At 54.9% G+C, this 16,135-nt stretch overlaps 1 protein-coding gene across 1 annotated transcript in view; it reads right to left on the reverse strand.

Moving 5' to 3' along the window:
* The window catches only part of PREX1 (phosphatidylinositol-3,4,5-trisphosphate dependent Rac exchange factor 1), a 176,302-nt gene that overhangs the window by 1,720 nt on the left and 158,447 nt on the right, over nt 1-16,135 (reverse strand). The window contains exons 28-39 of the mRNA XM_043480441.1: nt 15,140-15,222; nt 14,896-14,986; nt 12,877-13,005; nt 11,225-11,266; nt 9,637-9,854; nt 7,682-7,781; nt 5,466-5,609; nt 5,260-5,374; nt 3,762-3,828; nt 2,606-2,778; nt 2,048-2,150; nt 1,723-1,790 (exon numbers count right to left, since the gene is read on the reverse strand). Of these exons, the coding sequence (XP_043336376.1) occupies nt 1,723-1,790; nt 2,048-2,150; nt 2,606-2,778; nt 3,762-3,828; nt 5,260-5,374; nt 5,466-5,609; nt 7,682-7,781; nt 9,637-9,854; nt 11,225-11,266; nt 12,877-13,005; nt 14,896-14,986; nt 15,140-15,222 (1,333 nt within the window). The remainder of the gene's footprint in view (nt 1-1,722; nt 1,791-2,047; nt 2,151-2,605; nt 2,779-3,761; nt 3,829-5,259; nt 5,375-5,465; nt 5,610-7,681; nt 7,782-9,636; nt 9,855-11,224; nt 11,267-12,876; nt 13,006-14,895; nt 14,987-15,139; nt 15,223-16,135) is intronic.

A 16,135-nucleotide genomic window follows, 5' to 3' on the forward strand; every position in this document is an offset into this window, starting at 1 on the left:
TGGATGGAGGTGAAGAGGATGAGGGGCAGCCAAGGCCTGTTATTATTATCGTAGCAACATGTGATTCATGTGAACGTGCAGTCATGCCCAGAAAGCAAAACTCAGCAGGTGTAAAAAGATGCAGAGTGAAAAATTATTGAGCTCGCCCACACTCTCCTCCAGCAGTCCAGTCCCCGCCCCTCAGCAGTCTTGCTCCCTCCAGACCGGCAAGGGGTTTACAAATACAGACGCAAACACGTGCACCCGTTTGCGTGTCAAGATACGTGTGTGGCTGTGTGATTACACGTGTAGGTGTCTGCGCATTTTTCCACACTACTGGTGGCCAAGCAGACCCAGCACTCTGCCCCTGGAGTTCTTCATTTAATGTATCTTGGGGGCTTCTCCCTGTAGCACGCGCAGACCTGCCTTGGGTTTCTTTCTGGGCTGGGAGGATTCTGAGCCCTACCTTCAAGTAAGACGGAGTCACTAAGAGGTTTCAAGCAGGGGACAGCATATATGCTGTGTGAGGAGGATGGTAGGGGGACCAGACAGGAGGTGGCCACACAGACAAGACAGGAAAGCAGGAAGGCGCAGGGGTCGGGAAGGGGACAGCCTGGGCTCAGAAGGGCCGCTCTCATTCTGTGTGTTCGCTGTGTGACCTCGGACAAGACACTTTACCTCTCTGGGCCTCGCTGTCCCCACTGCCCACGGCAGATAACACGGGGACCTTGCTCACAGAGTTGTTGTTTAAGCAAATCAGTCAATATAGGTAAAGAGATGGGAACGGTGCCTGGAGCAGGGGAAGTGACATAGAAAAGCATTTCAGGGACTTCCCTGGTGGTCCAGTGGCTGGGACTCCACACTCCCAATGCAGGGGGCCCAGGTTCAGTCCCTAGTAGGGGAACTAGATCCCACACACCGCAACCAGGAACACGCAACTAAGAATCTCGCACGCCACACCTAAAGATCCCGCCTACCACGATGAGGATTCTGCACACTGCAACTAAGACCCGGGGCAGCCAATACATAAAAAATAAAGAAATAAATTTTTGAAGAATATTTAAAAGCAACATGGGCCAAGAGTGTAGGCAAAAACTAATGGAATACATGTAAGATCTGTATGAGTTCTTGTATCGCTCCAACACCGTTTCCTGGTCTTGACAATGTCCTGTGGTTACATGAGACATTATCCCAGGGGGGGTGGGGGGAAGGGGGTGCTGCATTGAAGGACCCCTGAAAACTCCGTAGTATTTTTCTAACTTCTTGTGGTCAAACTAAACAGTTATTTTAAAAGTGTGGGCCGATGTCAATAGCAAATCACCACAGTGTGGATGGAGAGAGAAGACGCACTAAAATGAATTATTCCTAGGACAGGGGGCTGTGCACAGTGCTATGAGAAAGTCTAACACTGACTCGGAGATGATGGGGCCATGAGGACAGGAAGCAGCAGGTGAGCTGAGGGCTCTGAGGACAGCAGAGAAGCAGCAGTGTGTGAGCAAGTTGCGGGGGGCACACAGATCCTCACTGCCCCATGGTTCACTCTGGGGCCTGGCCTCAACTTCCCAGCCAAAGTGGGAGCCCTCGAAGGTAACAGACTAAGTCGTATTTGCTGTTTCCCAAAGTAAGGGGATCCCATAAACGAGAAGGGAAGCCCCACCTGAATGTCAGAGGGGCCTGTCTGGGGTGAGGCCAACCCCAGGGAAGGGAGCAGAGGGAAGGAGAAGGTGGGGGACAGCCACTCACCGCGGGGCGCCCTGGGGCACCTGGTCCTTGACCCGGAGGTTTTTGGCCAAAATCTCCACCCTGGGGCCCTGGGAAGAGAGAACAGTGAGGGCCCAGCTGTCTCTTCATGGAGCGCAGGGCGCTTGAGGAAGTGTGTGGGTGGGATGAGGTGGGGTGAGGGTGACTGGGAGATCCCCAGAAGCATCTGTAGCCCCTCCAGAGGGGACCCGGTCATCAGCCCCATCCCCAGATGGCCCCTCATCCCACCCGGGCTGTGAGCCCACCATGCCCAGGCCTGGGCGCCTCCCCTGCAGCCTTCCGGGGCCCTGGGGCCTGGGCGCCCCACCTGCTTCCGCATGATGTCCGTGGCCTGCATGATGCACTTGGGCAGCAGCCCGTGGCTCCGCGCCAGAATGGCCGCTTGCTCCAGGGAGAGGCTCAGGGTGCTCCTGCAGTGGGGTGGCAAGGGAAGGGGGGCAGCAGGTGAGACGTAGGTGACGTCCTGCCCCCCACAACCCCCAAGACCCCGATCGGAGTGGCAGGGACAACGGACAGAAGCGAGAGAGTGGTCCAGCCTGGCCCCAACCAAGACGCGCGCCCATTCCTGCCCGTGTTCTACGGATGCTCCAGCAGAAACAGGCGGCTCAGCCGCTTGGTCACACCAACCAGTCAGGGGGCTGGGAAGTTCAGCAGCTCTCCCAGGACCACCTTCCCCTGAAGTCCCATCTCACAGTGGGCAAACTGAGGCCAAGAGTGGGCGGTGGCCTTGTCTGGACTCAACAGGCGGCCAAAGAACCAGGATTCGAAGCAGGCCTCCAGTCTCGCCTCCTGGGGCCCCACCCTGCCCAGAGGCCCGCCCAGCCCCTCCCGGCCACGCCCCCCCGCCCCCTGTGACTCCGCGCACCTCTGCATGCCAGTGCGGCACATGGCGATCTGGCAGGCCCCCAGGCGGTAGCAGAGCTCGGAGGAGATGGGGATGAGGCCGGTGCCCAGGCTCCCGGCAGCACCAGGCTTGGGGTGGACGAAGGACTTCATGAGGCGGCAGAGCTCGTCCAGGGCGTTGATGGGGCGAATCAGCTGCGAGGTGCACATGCCCGGATGGTCAGAGCCCACCCCCCCCCGCACCCAGCCTTCTGCCCCAGTCTTCACCTCCGATCAAGCTCCATCACAGCAGCTGTCTTCCCCACTCTGTCACCGGGGTGACTGAGCCAGGACTCTTCCACGACCCCTGCGGCTGCCCCACAAGCCGGCATTCGGCACTCACAGTATGTTTCAGGCCTCACCCGCCCATCTAATTCTCTTCACCTGCACAGGTGAAGCCAAGAGCCGATGCCCCTCCCCGGGATCAGTCCATGCCCCCCACCTCCCCCTGGCTTGTCGGGCGTTGCCAATGCAGGCACAGAACTCTGGCCAAGGCTTTCTGAGTCGTCTTAAGACTCTGCCAGCAGACTACAAACTCCCAAGGGCCGTGCCCGCCCGTCTCCTGGAGCCCCAGCCTCACAATCTGAGGCCAGGAGCCCCCATAGTACCATCAAAATTGAGGCCCAATAGTGCCTGGGCAGAGGGAGAAAGGCCTGGAGCACGCGGGGGATGGGGTGGGTCGGGGGAAGAGGGGGTGAGCACAGCCCCTGGAAGGCCAAGTGTGACACAGGAACGTGGCTGGGGACAGCCAGATCTTTCCATTGCTCAGGATAAGCCAGAAGCCTCCGTTTTATGGGAAATCTTTTGACTTTTAAATGCTGGCAACAAATTGGAAACAAACAAAAAGAACAGCGCATGGCCATATCCGGCATGGGGCTCCAGCCCCAGAGCGATGCTGCAAGGAGTCGGAGCCAGGGAGAACCCATCATCTAAGGAATTCTAAAAGCGGGTCAGGGAGAAATGGGAATTTCTAGAATGGGGAGGGTTCTGGAGACCGCAGGAGACGTCCTGGAGAAGAGACTGTAGAGGCAGTGTCCCAGCCAGCATTCTGGCTGGGGTGTGACCCTGGTCCCTGTCTGACCCGGCGAACCCCCAGCCCTGCCCAGGTTCCACGGCAGGTGAGGGACAAGAGGACACACCTGGTCTATCTTCACCGCCGTGGTGCTGGCATCCGTGGGCAGGTTAGACCGTTCCAGGTAAAATGCCCTGAAAGAGAAGAGACGTGTGAGGGTGGGGCCGCCACACGCACCATCCCATCCCCTTCTCCCACCCTGCCCCACCACAGCCGCAGCCTCTCTGCCTCCCAGCAACTCAAGGAAACTAATCAGGGAGAGTGGCGGACACAGCTCTCCATGCCCACAGTCAGCTGTTCCTGCAGCAGCCCGGGAGGAAGCAGGAAGGGTCCTCAAATGCCACCTGCCCCCACCGCCCATCTGAACCAGCGCCCCGCTCCCTCTCCCGTGCCGGCGTCTCTCCTCTGACACCGGCATCACTTGACACATCACGCTGCTCTGGGTACTGTTCACTGCTCACCTCCCCTTCTAGAACAGCACTCAGCCACTTCTGTAAAGGGCCAAACAGCTGACATCTTAAGTGGACCAGGCTGTCTCTCTAGAGAGGCTACGGCGCAAAAGCAGCCATAGACGATACATACATGGATGAACGTGGCTGTGTGCTAATAAAACTTTATTGACAAAACGGGGTGGTGCGGGCCAGGGGCCATGGCCGCTCTAGAAATCTACACTCCATGAAGAACAGGCTCAGTTCAGTCACTGCTGACTTCTAAGCAAGCACCCAGAACAGAGCCTGGCCCACGGAAGGTCTCAACTGACAGGTGCTGAAGGAAGGGATGAATGCAGCTCACAGAGACCATATTTTAAATATTCAGCAAACTGCAGAGAACAGACCGATGGCATCGATCGATCCAAAGAGATGCCCGTTGTAATAACAGAGGGGAATGTTCTCCCTGCGCAGACAAATGAAAGTGTCGTTCTCCCATTTCCGAATGGTAATGCTGTGCTAGGCCCCCTTACCACACCCTGACACCCTGGTCTACTTCTCAGCCCATCTTCTTCATGGAGGGAGAAGGTGAGGCGGAAGGAGGAAGGGGCCAGAGTGGGGGCAGCAGGAGTGGGGCTCCTTCCTTGGGCCCAAGGCTTCCTCCTGGTGAATGTGACCCGTACTCCCCCCTTCTCCTTGAGGGCCTCCTCTGAGCAGGGCCGAGGCCCTGGGGTCACACCCCTCACTCACAGGCTCAAGGATTCTAGGGCCCCTGTCACAGCTCCCTCCCCCATGCAGAATGAAACAGGCATCTCCTCCCAGCTGGCAGGACCTGCTACGAAGTCAAGCAGACCCAGTTCAAAGCTCAGCTCAGCCACTGTCTAGCTGTGGTCTTGGGCAAACTGGGTGTGCTCCCTGGGCCTCAGTTTCCCTCATCTGTAAAATGGGTTAGAAAGATAACTACTGTGAGAAGCTGAGGAGCGTGTGTAGGCAGAAGGACTGACAGACAGCAGGTGCTCAAGAAACAGCACTGTGCCCGCCCGGGCACTGGGGGCGCTCTGGTGCCTTCCACGCAAAGGCCCCCTCCAGGTGAGAGCGTCCAGGATCCTGGCCCCAAAGGGAGACCCACGCCGGTACCTGAGTTTGCGGTAATACTGCTGAACCTTCTCCAGAGACTGGGCGTTGATCTCCTGCTGCAAATCTTCCACAGCCTGGCTGCCTGGAGGAGGCGAGCCCTCCACGTTCTCCAGAGCTGTGAAGGGAGATGAGCGAGGCAGGTGCTTGGCTCCCCACGGGCACAGCCGTCCCCCCGAGGGCACCCCGTGGCCCGTCTCCGAGCTCACCTTTCGTGAAGAGCACGGTGTGCAGCCTCAGGCTGGCCCCGCTCTCCAGGCGGGACGGCAGCTTGGAGAAGTGGCAGCTGTCCAGGTAGAGGACGACCTTCAGCGCCTGCCGGCTGCCCTCGATGTGGTAGAAGACGTTGGTGTCTGTGGGGAGACACGGTGGGCCGGGGACGCAGCTGTGAGGGCAGCTTCAGAAGACCCTCCTTCAGACCCCACTGATGTGCCGGGACCCAGAGCCGCAGCCACAGGCCTCCCTGCCCTCCCGCCCGGAGAGGGGCGCCTGAGACAGCCCACCGCCCCACGCTCAGGGGAGCAGCCTCTGACCTCCCTTTCACCTCCCTCAACAGGTCTGTTCCCACTGCTTAATTCTTAGACCTGACACTGATTCTGTCCAGCTGGGGGGCTGTCCACGTTTGTCTTCAGAGCCTCAGCAGGGCTCCTTGCACCCTCGCCTGGCAGCCCAGCGCCTCCACCGGGCAAAAGCTGCCCTCACACAGCACCTGCATCCTGTATACACCCACAGGGAAGAGCACGTGGCAGGGGTGGCCATCCCCGCCTAGACCCTAGCACCCCATCCCGTGCCCGTGGCAGACATCACTAATCGATCGGTAATCCTCTCTGAGCCCAACTCGGCCTCTAGACAGGCAGCCACTGTCAACCAGTTCCAACAGGTACCCAAAACGAAACCCACTGTCCAACTAGACTCCAGTCCACATATTCTCAACAGGGTTATATGGCCTCCAAGAAGGTAAAAACTGGTTCTTATGGGGAAGGCAAAAAAAACATTACTCTTTTCATGTATAAAGCACAGACATACATACAACACCTAAACGGATATATAGTATATCCATCATACTAAAACTTCACGGGGGTGTGTGAGTGAAGTCGCTCAGTCGTGTCCGACTCTCTGCGACTCCAGGGACTGTACCCTGCCAGGCTCCTCCCTCCAGGGGATTTTCCAGGCAAGAGTACTAGAGTGGGTTGCTATTTCCTTCTCGAGGGGATCTTCCTGACCCAGGGATCGAACCTGGGTCTCCTGCACTGCAGGCAGACTCTTTCCCGTCTGAGCCACCAGGGAAAGCCCCATTGGGGGGTGTGGTGATTAGCAAAAAATTGTCTAAACAGGCTCCTCAGGGAAGTGATAAAAAACAACAATAACAGCAACAAAAAAAAGGACCAGTGGTTCCCAAACTCTGCTGCTGCTGTTCAGTTGCTAAGTCATGTCCAACTCTCTGTGGCCCCACACCGGGCTCCTCTGTCCTCCACTAGCTCCCGGAGATGGCTCAAATTCGTGTCCAGGTCCTCAAACGAGCATGCTCCAAAATCACCAGGAGGGCCTACTAACACACAGATTTCTAGGCTCTGCTTCCAGTTTTGGATTCAGGAAGTCCTGGATGGGGCCCAGAATTAGGTTTTCTAACAATCCTCCAGGTGCTGGTCCAGGGATCGCAGAGAACCGTGGCTCTCAGTCCCGGCTGTACATTTAAGTCTCCTGGAAAACTTGTCTAGAATCCCAATGTCCAGGATTCATCCCACAGACTGAATCCGAATCGCCAGGGCTGGGAGTGGGAACAAGCCTCAGTATCTGAAAAGCTCCCTGGGTGATCCCAGCGCAGTCAGGGCTGAGACTGGGCTAGACTGTGAGCTCCAAGAGGGCAGAAACCATGGCCACGTCTCTCTCCACTGCAGCCCCAGAACCTAAAACTGAGCCTGACACACAGGATGTGCTTGTCATTACAGGTATGTGGATAGATGGATAGGGGGGTGGATGGGGGGTGGACGGATGGGGTGAATGGATGCATGGATGGATGGATAGGTGGATGGATGAGTACATTAATGAATGGATGAGTGGGTGGGCAAGCATAAAGATGGGGGGAGGGAGAGAAAAAGAAAAGAAAGAAGAGAATTATGGTGTTAAGTTCTTAGAAAATCTTAACACATCTTCATTCCAAAGAAGGGTATCTCTAGCAGTTTTCAGTAAGAACTGCATACTGGCTGTTTTTCCCTCCTAAGTGCTATTGGAGATGGCTGGGTTTATATGAAACGAGACCCTCTTCTTCCACACATGTTGGGAGCAGGCGATTTGAAAGCACTGGGTCCCAGGTCAATCTTAGGCAGCTGGCCTGATGGTGGAGGGAGGGGCAGGGTGACCCCAGAGCAGTCCCTTCCACCCCAGAACCCCGACTCTCTCAGTGGGGGTGGGAGGAATCACTCACTGGCCACATAGTTCTCGTCCAGCTGCTTGAAGGAGAAGGTGACGTTGTCCAGCTCCGAGAGGGTCACCCAGATGTCCTCCAGCATGGTCCGTTCCTCCTTCTGCAGGAGGAAGAGAGGGTGGAGGAGTCTCAGATCCCACCCCTGCCCTGGGTTTTATTTCAAGATGCTGCGATGCAACTCCGGTTGACACACCAGGCTGTGGCCCTTCCAGGCAGGAGGGCCCGTGCAGGGCTCTCCAGGGTGGACACGAGACCACGTTCACTCCAGGCCTGTCCCGCCTCTTCCGGGTCAGAGCCCACCTCTGCTCTCACGTGCCGGGTGGCCCTCTTTCCTGAGCCCTCCCACCAATCCCGCTGAACTGTTCCAACCCAGCACCCAGTTCAGAGCCTGCACATCTTGTCGACTGGTGAATTAACACACTGGGTCCCGGTGACCTCATCTGAGAGGAGGGAAGTGAGGGCTGGGTGTTCAGGTCCAGAAATGAAGTGAGAAGGGATCTGCCATCAGGCGGGCGCCCGTCTGCAGCATCGGCCAGCAGAGGGAACACCAAGGCCACACTTTCCCAACCGGCCTGCAGTTGTGACTTCTCCTCCCACCTGGGAAAATGTTTAGGAGGCTCAGACCTGCAGAAGCCAGGGGAGCTCGGGCCTGGGCATGTGGATGGAGGAACAAATAGCACAGAGCAGGTTTTTATTCCTGGGAGGCATCAGCTCTAAGTACTAGTACCCCACAATGCTGAGTCACTGGCTCTGCCATGGCCCCCAGAGGCTGTTAGAAGGACCCACCCTAATTCTGAGCCCTAAGAGTGGATAAACAGGACAACGAGGGATAAAAAGATGCACAGAAAGCAATTCAGCTGGGGGAACTGGGCTTAGCATCAGACTCTCACAGTTCACACCTGCTCCCTGGGCGTTAAGTGTTCTCATCCTTAAAAAGCGGATATAAAGGACCTGCCTTGGGGCTACTGCAAGGACTAAACCAGAAGCTATCTGCACCGAGGAGCTTCGCCTGGATCATCACAGAAGTCTGCTCACGGGTCACCCAGCCTCTGCCCTTACCCCTCCACACTCTTTCCCCCTTCACAGCCCGGGTGATCCTTTAAGTGTCAAAGTGAGATCCTGTCCCCCCTCTGCTCAAAACCCTCCCCTGGCTCCCACCCACTTGGAGGAACACCCAAAGTCCTACAACAGCCTGCAAGACCCGCACAGTCAGACCCCAGTGGGTTCCCAGGACTCGCCGCTCCTCTCGGCTCACTGTTCCGGCCACACTGGGTACCTTGTTTCTCAAACACTATGTGCCCGCTCCAGCCTCAGGGCCTTTGCACCTGCTGTCTTCTCTGCCTGGAGGGCTCCTCCTCAGAGTCCGATGGCTCATCCCCTCCCCTCCTTTGGTTCTCGGGTCAGAGGTCACCTTCTTCGTGAGGCCCCCGGTGGCCACCTTATCACACTTTCAACTGCCACTACCCACAGACCTTCCTGCCCCCTTCTCTGCTTAATTTTCCTCCTTCTCCCTTATCACTATAAATGAGGGTTTCTCAACTGCAGCACTACTGACACCTGGGGCCTAGATAATTCTCGGCTGGGGGTTGGGGTGGTTGAGCTTCCTATAGGAGCAGCCCCGTCTCCCCTGGCCTCTAGGCATCAGACACCGGTACCTCCTCTTCTTCAACCGAAAATGTCTCCAGACATTGCCGCGTGTCCCCTGGGGGCAAAACTGCCCCAGTGAGAACCAAAGGTCTGATACCATCCGTGTCCTTAGCTATTTATTTCCATCTCCCCAAAATCAGGATACAAGATTCCTGAGTGTAAGAACGCTGTGCTATGTCCAGCGCCGCGTCCCCGGTGCCTGGAACAGGGGCACCCAGCAGGTTCTCAGTAAGCCGCTGCTGAATGAATGAACGGGGAGCGTGACGGCGGAGCGAGCCCTGCCCCCCGCCCCCCGGCCCCCTACTCACCACGGCCGGCGAGAGCAGGGACTGGCAGTGCAGGAGGACGCCGGTGGCCGCCACCTGCTCCAGCCACTTGCGGCTGGCGTCCCGGCTGCTCTCCTCGTACTCGCCGTTGTTGTTGTAACGATAGCTCAGGGCCGCCAGCAGCTGCTCGGAGAAGGTGCACACGGCGGCCACCAGCGCCTGGCAGAAGATGCCGTCCCGCCGCAGCTGCAGCTCCGTGTCTGCGGGCGGAGGGGGCCGCGCGGGGCCATCAGCAGGCTGGCACCCCGGAGCCCCGAGCTAGCCCCCACTCCCCGAGCCAGACCACCCATCTGGGCCCAACTTGCCAAAATTCTCTTCATCCCCTGGCACCAAAAGCCAACCCCATTAAACACTGACTCTCAAGCCGATCTGTGGCAAAACTCAACTCTCTCAATGACCCATCTGCCTATTTAAAAAAATAAATAAAACAGGGGCTCCTCTGGTGATGAAGCCTTCGCCTTCCGATGCAAGAGGTGGGGGTTCAATCTGTGATTGGGGAGCTAAGATTCCACGTGCCTCATGGCCAATAAACCAAAACATCAAACAGAAGCAATGTTGTGGCAAATTCAGTAAAAACAAGGAAAAAAGTGATCCTCACTAAAAAAAAAAAAAAAAACTTGTGATTTCCCTAACACTTGCCCCAAGCCCCTACCCTCAGCTGTTCCTTTATTTATTAGGAAATGTCTCAGCCTTGACCGAGAATGACAATGATGCCAAGCTCCATGTTCGAAGAAATGCAGTTTACCATTTTCTCTATTTTTGAGAAACATACCTTCTTCCTATCATCCCTCCACCCCACCTCCAATTCCTTGGCCCCTACCTGTAATGTGATTTTCAGAACTGGCCGATTTCGGGCAATTGGTCATTTAGGGTCCTTAATCTTCAGGAAGGGATTTTTTGTTTTGCTTTTGCCTGCACCACGTGGCTTACGAGATCTTAGCTCCCCCCAAAGAAAAACTGAACCTGCGCCCTCACAGTGAGAGTGCCGCGTCCTAACCACTGAACCAGGGAATTCCCTGAAAGGAATTATTTTCGATGACTGGCAACAGCCAACGGATTTTCTGTGCCCAATTTTGACCCAGATCCTATTCTAGCTGCCCCATGGCTGAGAATTTCTGGAAGGATGGGACAGAGAACACCTCCAAGATTCCCCTGGGCGCCTATCAGCCCCTCTTCCTTCCCACCATCTGCAGGGGCAGGAAGCCCCAGGCTGGGACTGAGGGCTCCACAGGCAGAAAGCCTCTGAAATCATCAGTGCTCTATGCTGGGTCCTCACTGAGATCAGCCCAGGCCTGGGAGGTGACAAGAGAGAGTGCTCCAAGCTCCAGGGCCTGAGACTTGTCCCCTGGACACAGGAGGAGGAAGTGAGGTCTGAGAAGTTCTCAAGGCGCCAGAGGCCACAGGGCTACCTCCCCCACAGGCAGGCCCCGAGGACCTGCAGAAGTCAACCTGGGTCGGCAGGAGAGGCCGTCCCTGGGCTGCGGTCACGAGCGCCAGCTGCTGGGACAGCCTCTCCCGGGTATACCTGGCATGTGCACCCTGCAGACAGTTGCCCTTTCAAAGCCCTCACCTGTGCACTTCAGCAAGGCCAGGAGCAGCTGGTTCTTTCCATCTGGAAAGGAGAAGGGGCCGAGAAGGGAGATGGGCTGAGTGGAGTAAGCAGAAGATGCTGGCAGAGCCAAGCCTGCCCCCCAGTCCACGTGCTCTGCCCCCCTTTGCAATGAAGCTCTAGGTACACACAGCCAGGTTCAGGAAGCTTTGAGTGAGTGTTGGGTGGATTCCAGAAACCTCGGACATCCAGGGGGTAAAACCCCAACTGTTAGCTGCACCCCAATTGCTTACACACACCCACTGAACAAAGATTGAAACCAGCCCCTGAAACTCCTGGGCTAGAGCCCCCAGCCCACGCCTCATACCTGCTCGTGGGCACACACATGTGGCTGCTCACATAGGTTCACACGCATCCAAAGGTACTTATTCACGCCACCCTACATGGCCAAGCCCTGCCCACATGCAGACGAAACTCAGACCTTCCAGACACAGGCTAACATCCTGGTCTCTTTCCTTCACATAAAGGCTCTTGGGCCCAGAAGGGGCTTAGAAAAACCTGAAAGGCCTTTGGGTCTGGGCTCTCATGATACATTCTACCCTGGGGAGGCATCAAGACGCAGGGCTGGTGTGATAGGAACAGCAGCGTCTGCTTATTGAGGACTTACTGTGTGCCAGGCACTGGACCAAGTGCCTTATGTGTACTGACTCATTCACTCCTCACAACAACACATAAGGGAAGGCGCCCTATGAGCCCATTTTACAGTGGAGAGACTGAGGCACAGAGACGTCAAGGAACTTGCCAAGATCACACAGCCAGTAAGTGGGAGAGCTGGGGTTCAAGCCCTGGACATCTGGCTCCAGAGTCCATGCTCTTAACCAATGACAGCTTTGGAAAACAGGACAGCTCAGGGCCAACCCAGACTTCCAACTCAGAGGGGGCTGTTCCTGGGGTCATGAGCCTGGGGCCAAGCACCCCCTGCTATGCTGATCAAATGTCTCCCTGGCCTGGGGTCCTTCTAACCCAGAAGTCTCAGGCTCAAATGCTGCCAAGGGCCAGGCAGGTAACATAAGGGGCGTGAGCAGACCCTGGGCCACAGGGTATGGTGGGGTCCACGTGGACTGGAAGGCTCCCCTCCCCAACCTAAAGATGGAGGACACATTCATCTCCAACCAAGTGTGAATGGTTGCAAGCCTGTTACCTCCAGATCGTCTGATTGTTCAAGAATAGCCAGAACTCTAGACTTGTATGTGGGCTTTCGGATTATAAACATTGGAAGCAGATTCGCATTTTTTAACGCTAGAGCATCCAAACCTACCTGTAGGCCCAAGTCTGATTAGGACCCTCTCTCCCCTCAACACACACCTGTAACCTTGATCATAAACAAAAGAAACCTAACTAAATCCACAGCTTTGGAAGCTGGGAAGGAACAAGCTCGGCCTCCTCAGCCTCCTGATTCTGCAAGGAAGCCCCGGGCACCCCAGATGAGCAGTTCCCTGACCACGTGTGTACTGTCCCAGGGCCCTGAGAAAGCGGCACTGCCGCTTCCTGTCCTCTCCCGGGCCTAGAGAGACGGGGGCACAGAGGTGGACCCACTGCTGACCCTCCCGTGTTCCACATTAAGAACCGGAGGCCACAAGCCTCCACGTAACAGCCTTCCCTGCCCGACTGACCTTCCACGTATCTCTGAATGTTGTCCACCAGGGTCTTGATGGAATTGGGGAGGTTCCACGGGTCCTCCTGAATGCTGATCTGGATTAGGTTCCGGCCACGGATTGTACACTCCTCTTTCTGTTTGAACTCTGGAGCAGGAAGGAGACAGGGAGCTTTGAGAAATGGTGCCACAGAGGCCTCTGTCCCATCACTAGATTCCAAAGCTCAGAATCTTAGGTCAAGGGTGCTGGCGGGAGCCGTGGGTATCATCTGGTCCATGGGAAGGCAAATAGATGGTAAGTGTGCTGCTAATGGATATACCGTACCCATGTGAGACATCACTACTCAATCTCAGCACTCCTTTCTGCTAGTCTGAGGATGGGACTCCTCACAGGCGCAACCAATCCAATGCAGAATCACAAATGAATCTCGGCGTTTTCTTCTCTGAGCCTGAATGTAGTCACAGAAGGATCCTCAGGTCCCGCCCCCTCACAGCCACAACCAATAGAGCCGGCACATGAGCTATAACATAGCGTAATCTTTTTCCTACACAGAGGAGGAAGTCAAGGCACAGAGCGGGGTAAATGGCTTGCCTAAAGTGACTCATCACAGCAGTGACCAAGATGGGACTTGAATCTGACCCCAGACAGGCTGACAGAGGCCTCTGCCCCTTTGGCCTCGTCCCTGCTACGAAGTCTCAAGTCTCTGAGATACTTTATGGTTTTGGCTCCTCTGAGTTTGACATTTCTTCTTTCGGAGGTCCATCCCAGGCAGAGATGACTCTGAGATAGTCGGAGGGGCTCTGCTAGGGCACCCCAACCCCTGACCACTTCCAACCCTCACTTAGAAACAACTGGTTCTTTATCTCCTGCACCCTACTGGAAATTCCTGGAGGTCAGAGGCAGTGTCTCATTCATCTCACAAGCCCCAGAACCCACCACAAGGCTGAGCACAAGTTGGTTCTTGGAAATTACTTACTGGATGTATGGATGCATGGATGAGCAGACAGATGGATGGATGCTGGTGGGTGGATGGATGGATGGGTGGGTGGGTGGGCAGATGGTGGATGAATGGATGGATGGGTGGGTGAATGGATAAGTGGATGGTAGTGGGTCAGTGGGTGGGTAGAGTGGATGGATGGATGGATGGGTAGATAAATGGGTGGGGGGATGGGTAAATGGCTCGATGGTAAACAAGAGGAAAGGCAGGTAGAAAGACATAAATGTTGATTATTTTTCTCTCAATCATTTCAAGAAGAAAGTCTCAATTTGGTGCTGTCAAGTCCTTAACACTTCTTTAACTTGTTAATCCCTCTCATGAATAAACAACAAAGAGCTCTGGACAGACAACAGTGCCTAACTACAGGACAAGGACATTTTTCACTGTTGGTTCCATTGGACTTATTATTTTATGGCATGTTATGATGATTTTCCACTTACAGGAAGTTTAATAAGTTCTTTTCAAAATTAAATTTTTTTAAAGGGAGACACTTTTTCAGACAAGATCTATCAATAACAATACAGGCAGCAAATGAATATAGTTTAAAAAATGTAAAGATGTCGGTAGATTCTATGAATACGTCTAAAATGACGAAGAGGGTTAGGGGTTTTTGAGGTCTGGCAAACTGTGCTCCAATCCTTCCCCTTGTGTTATATATGGGCAGACGGAGGCTGGAAGGGCTCAGAGACCAGCCCAAGGGTCCACACACGTTTTCTGTAAAGAGTCAGATAGCGTCTGATTTAAGCTTTGCAGGGCATTCGGTTCCTGTCACATGTTTTCTTTTGTTTTGATGACTCACTATAAAGGAAAAATCATTCTCAGCTCATAGTCTGTACAAAAACAGGCTGTGGGCCGGATTCGGCCCATGGGCCGAGCTTGCCGACTGGCCCACGGCCATTCGGCAGCTGAGGGGCAAAGAGGACAGTGTGTGGCCCAGGCAGCCTGCCCCCCGTCCAGCACACGCACCACGTCACAGGAGGCTGTGTCCCCAATGGATGCGGGCTGCCATCCCTCACCCTGGAGGACTCTTTTCCACTCACCTTGTAAGCTGTGGTCCATGGGGAAATGCTTGGTCTCTTCAAAAGCTCTGCTCATGACTGGCCCCTTGAGGAGTGTGTGGATGGAGTCCACCTGGGCGACAGGAAGCCCCGGGTTAGTTTGGCCCTCAGGGCCCTCCAAGAGGCTAGAACCTATGACCTCTGGCCCCTGCCCTGGCTCCTGGCTTCTTACCCAGAGTGATGGGAAGAACTCAAGGTCAGGCCAGGGTTGGGACAAAGATCCTACCTGGTTAAAGAGATGCTCTAGGCAGCCATGAAGCTTGTCCTGCTTGTCTGATGGGATCCTCATGTCACAGGGCAACTCATCCCCTAGCAGAAGGAAGAAACCACAGCCATCAACTATTCCTGCCCCATCGTACACCTTCCCAGCCTCTTTTGCAAGAAGGCAACGTAGCTACAGAGCTCCAAAACCCACAGTGGACTTGGAACCTGACAGATCCAGGTCCCAGCTGTGCGACGCTGCACAAATCACTTGACCTCTTTGAGCCTCAGTTTGTTTATCCCTCAGTTTGTTTATCTGCAAAATGGGCAACAGGAACTAAAACATTACACAACTGTAAGTCACTGTTACTACTTTCACTCTGAAAACACGTAAAGGAACCAGATCCCACATCTCTCATTCATCCCCCAGTCATTTCGTTTAAATTGCCTTCCTAAAACCTCCCCAGGGGTATTTTTTGCAGCTGAATAGCTTCTGTGATGAAATATTTATCCAAAGGGCAGAAATAGCTCTGATATTTCCCGAGCTTCTTTTTCTTCTGCTAAACTGAAGTATAATTTAAATTAAATTTTTATGCACAGACTACTTTCGGAAGGACACACAGGACAGCAGCGACAGTGGGAGCTTGGGAAGCAGGAGGCCGGGGAACAAGAGTGGGAGGGAGTTTGTCACCACCCACCCTCTCTCACGCCTTTCGAATTATGAACCATGTGATTGTCTATCCCATTCACAAAATAAAAATTTTTAAGGCTGAAATCCATGAAAATTAAACAAGTTTCAGTCTCTCAGTAAAAGTTGCAAGTAACATATAATCAAATTTATGTGCTCAGTTGCTCCGTTGTTTCCAACTTTTTTGCAACCCCATGGACTGCAGCCCGCCAGGCTCCTCCACGGGATTTTTCAGGCAAGAATACCAGAGTGGGTTTGCCAGTTCCTCCTCCAGGGGATCTTCTCGACCCAGGGATTGAACCTATGTCTCTTGCATTGGCAGGCAGATTCTTC

This window comes from Cervus canadensis, chromosome 10, assembly GCF_019320065.1.
Source record: "Cervus canadensis isolate Bull #8, Minnesota chromosome 10, ASM1932006v1, whole genome shotgun sequence".
NCBI classification, from domain to species: domain Eukaryota; kingdom Metazoa; phylum Chordata; class Mammalia; order Artiodactyla; family Cervidae; genus Cervus; species Cervus canadensis.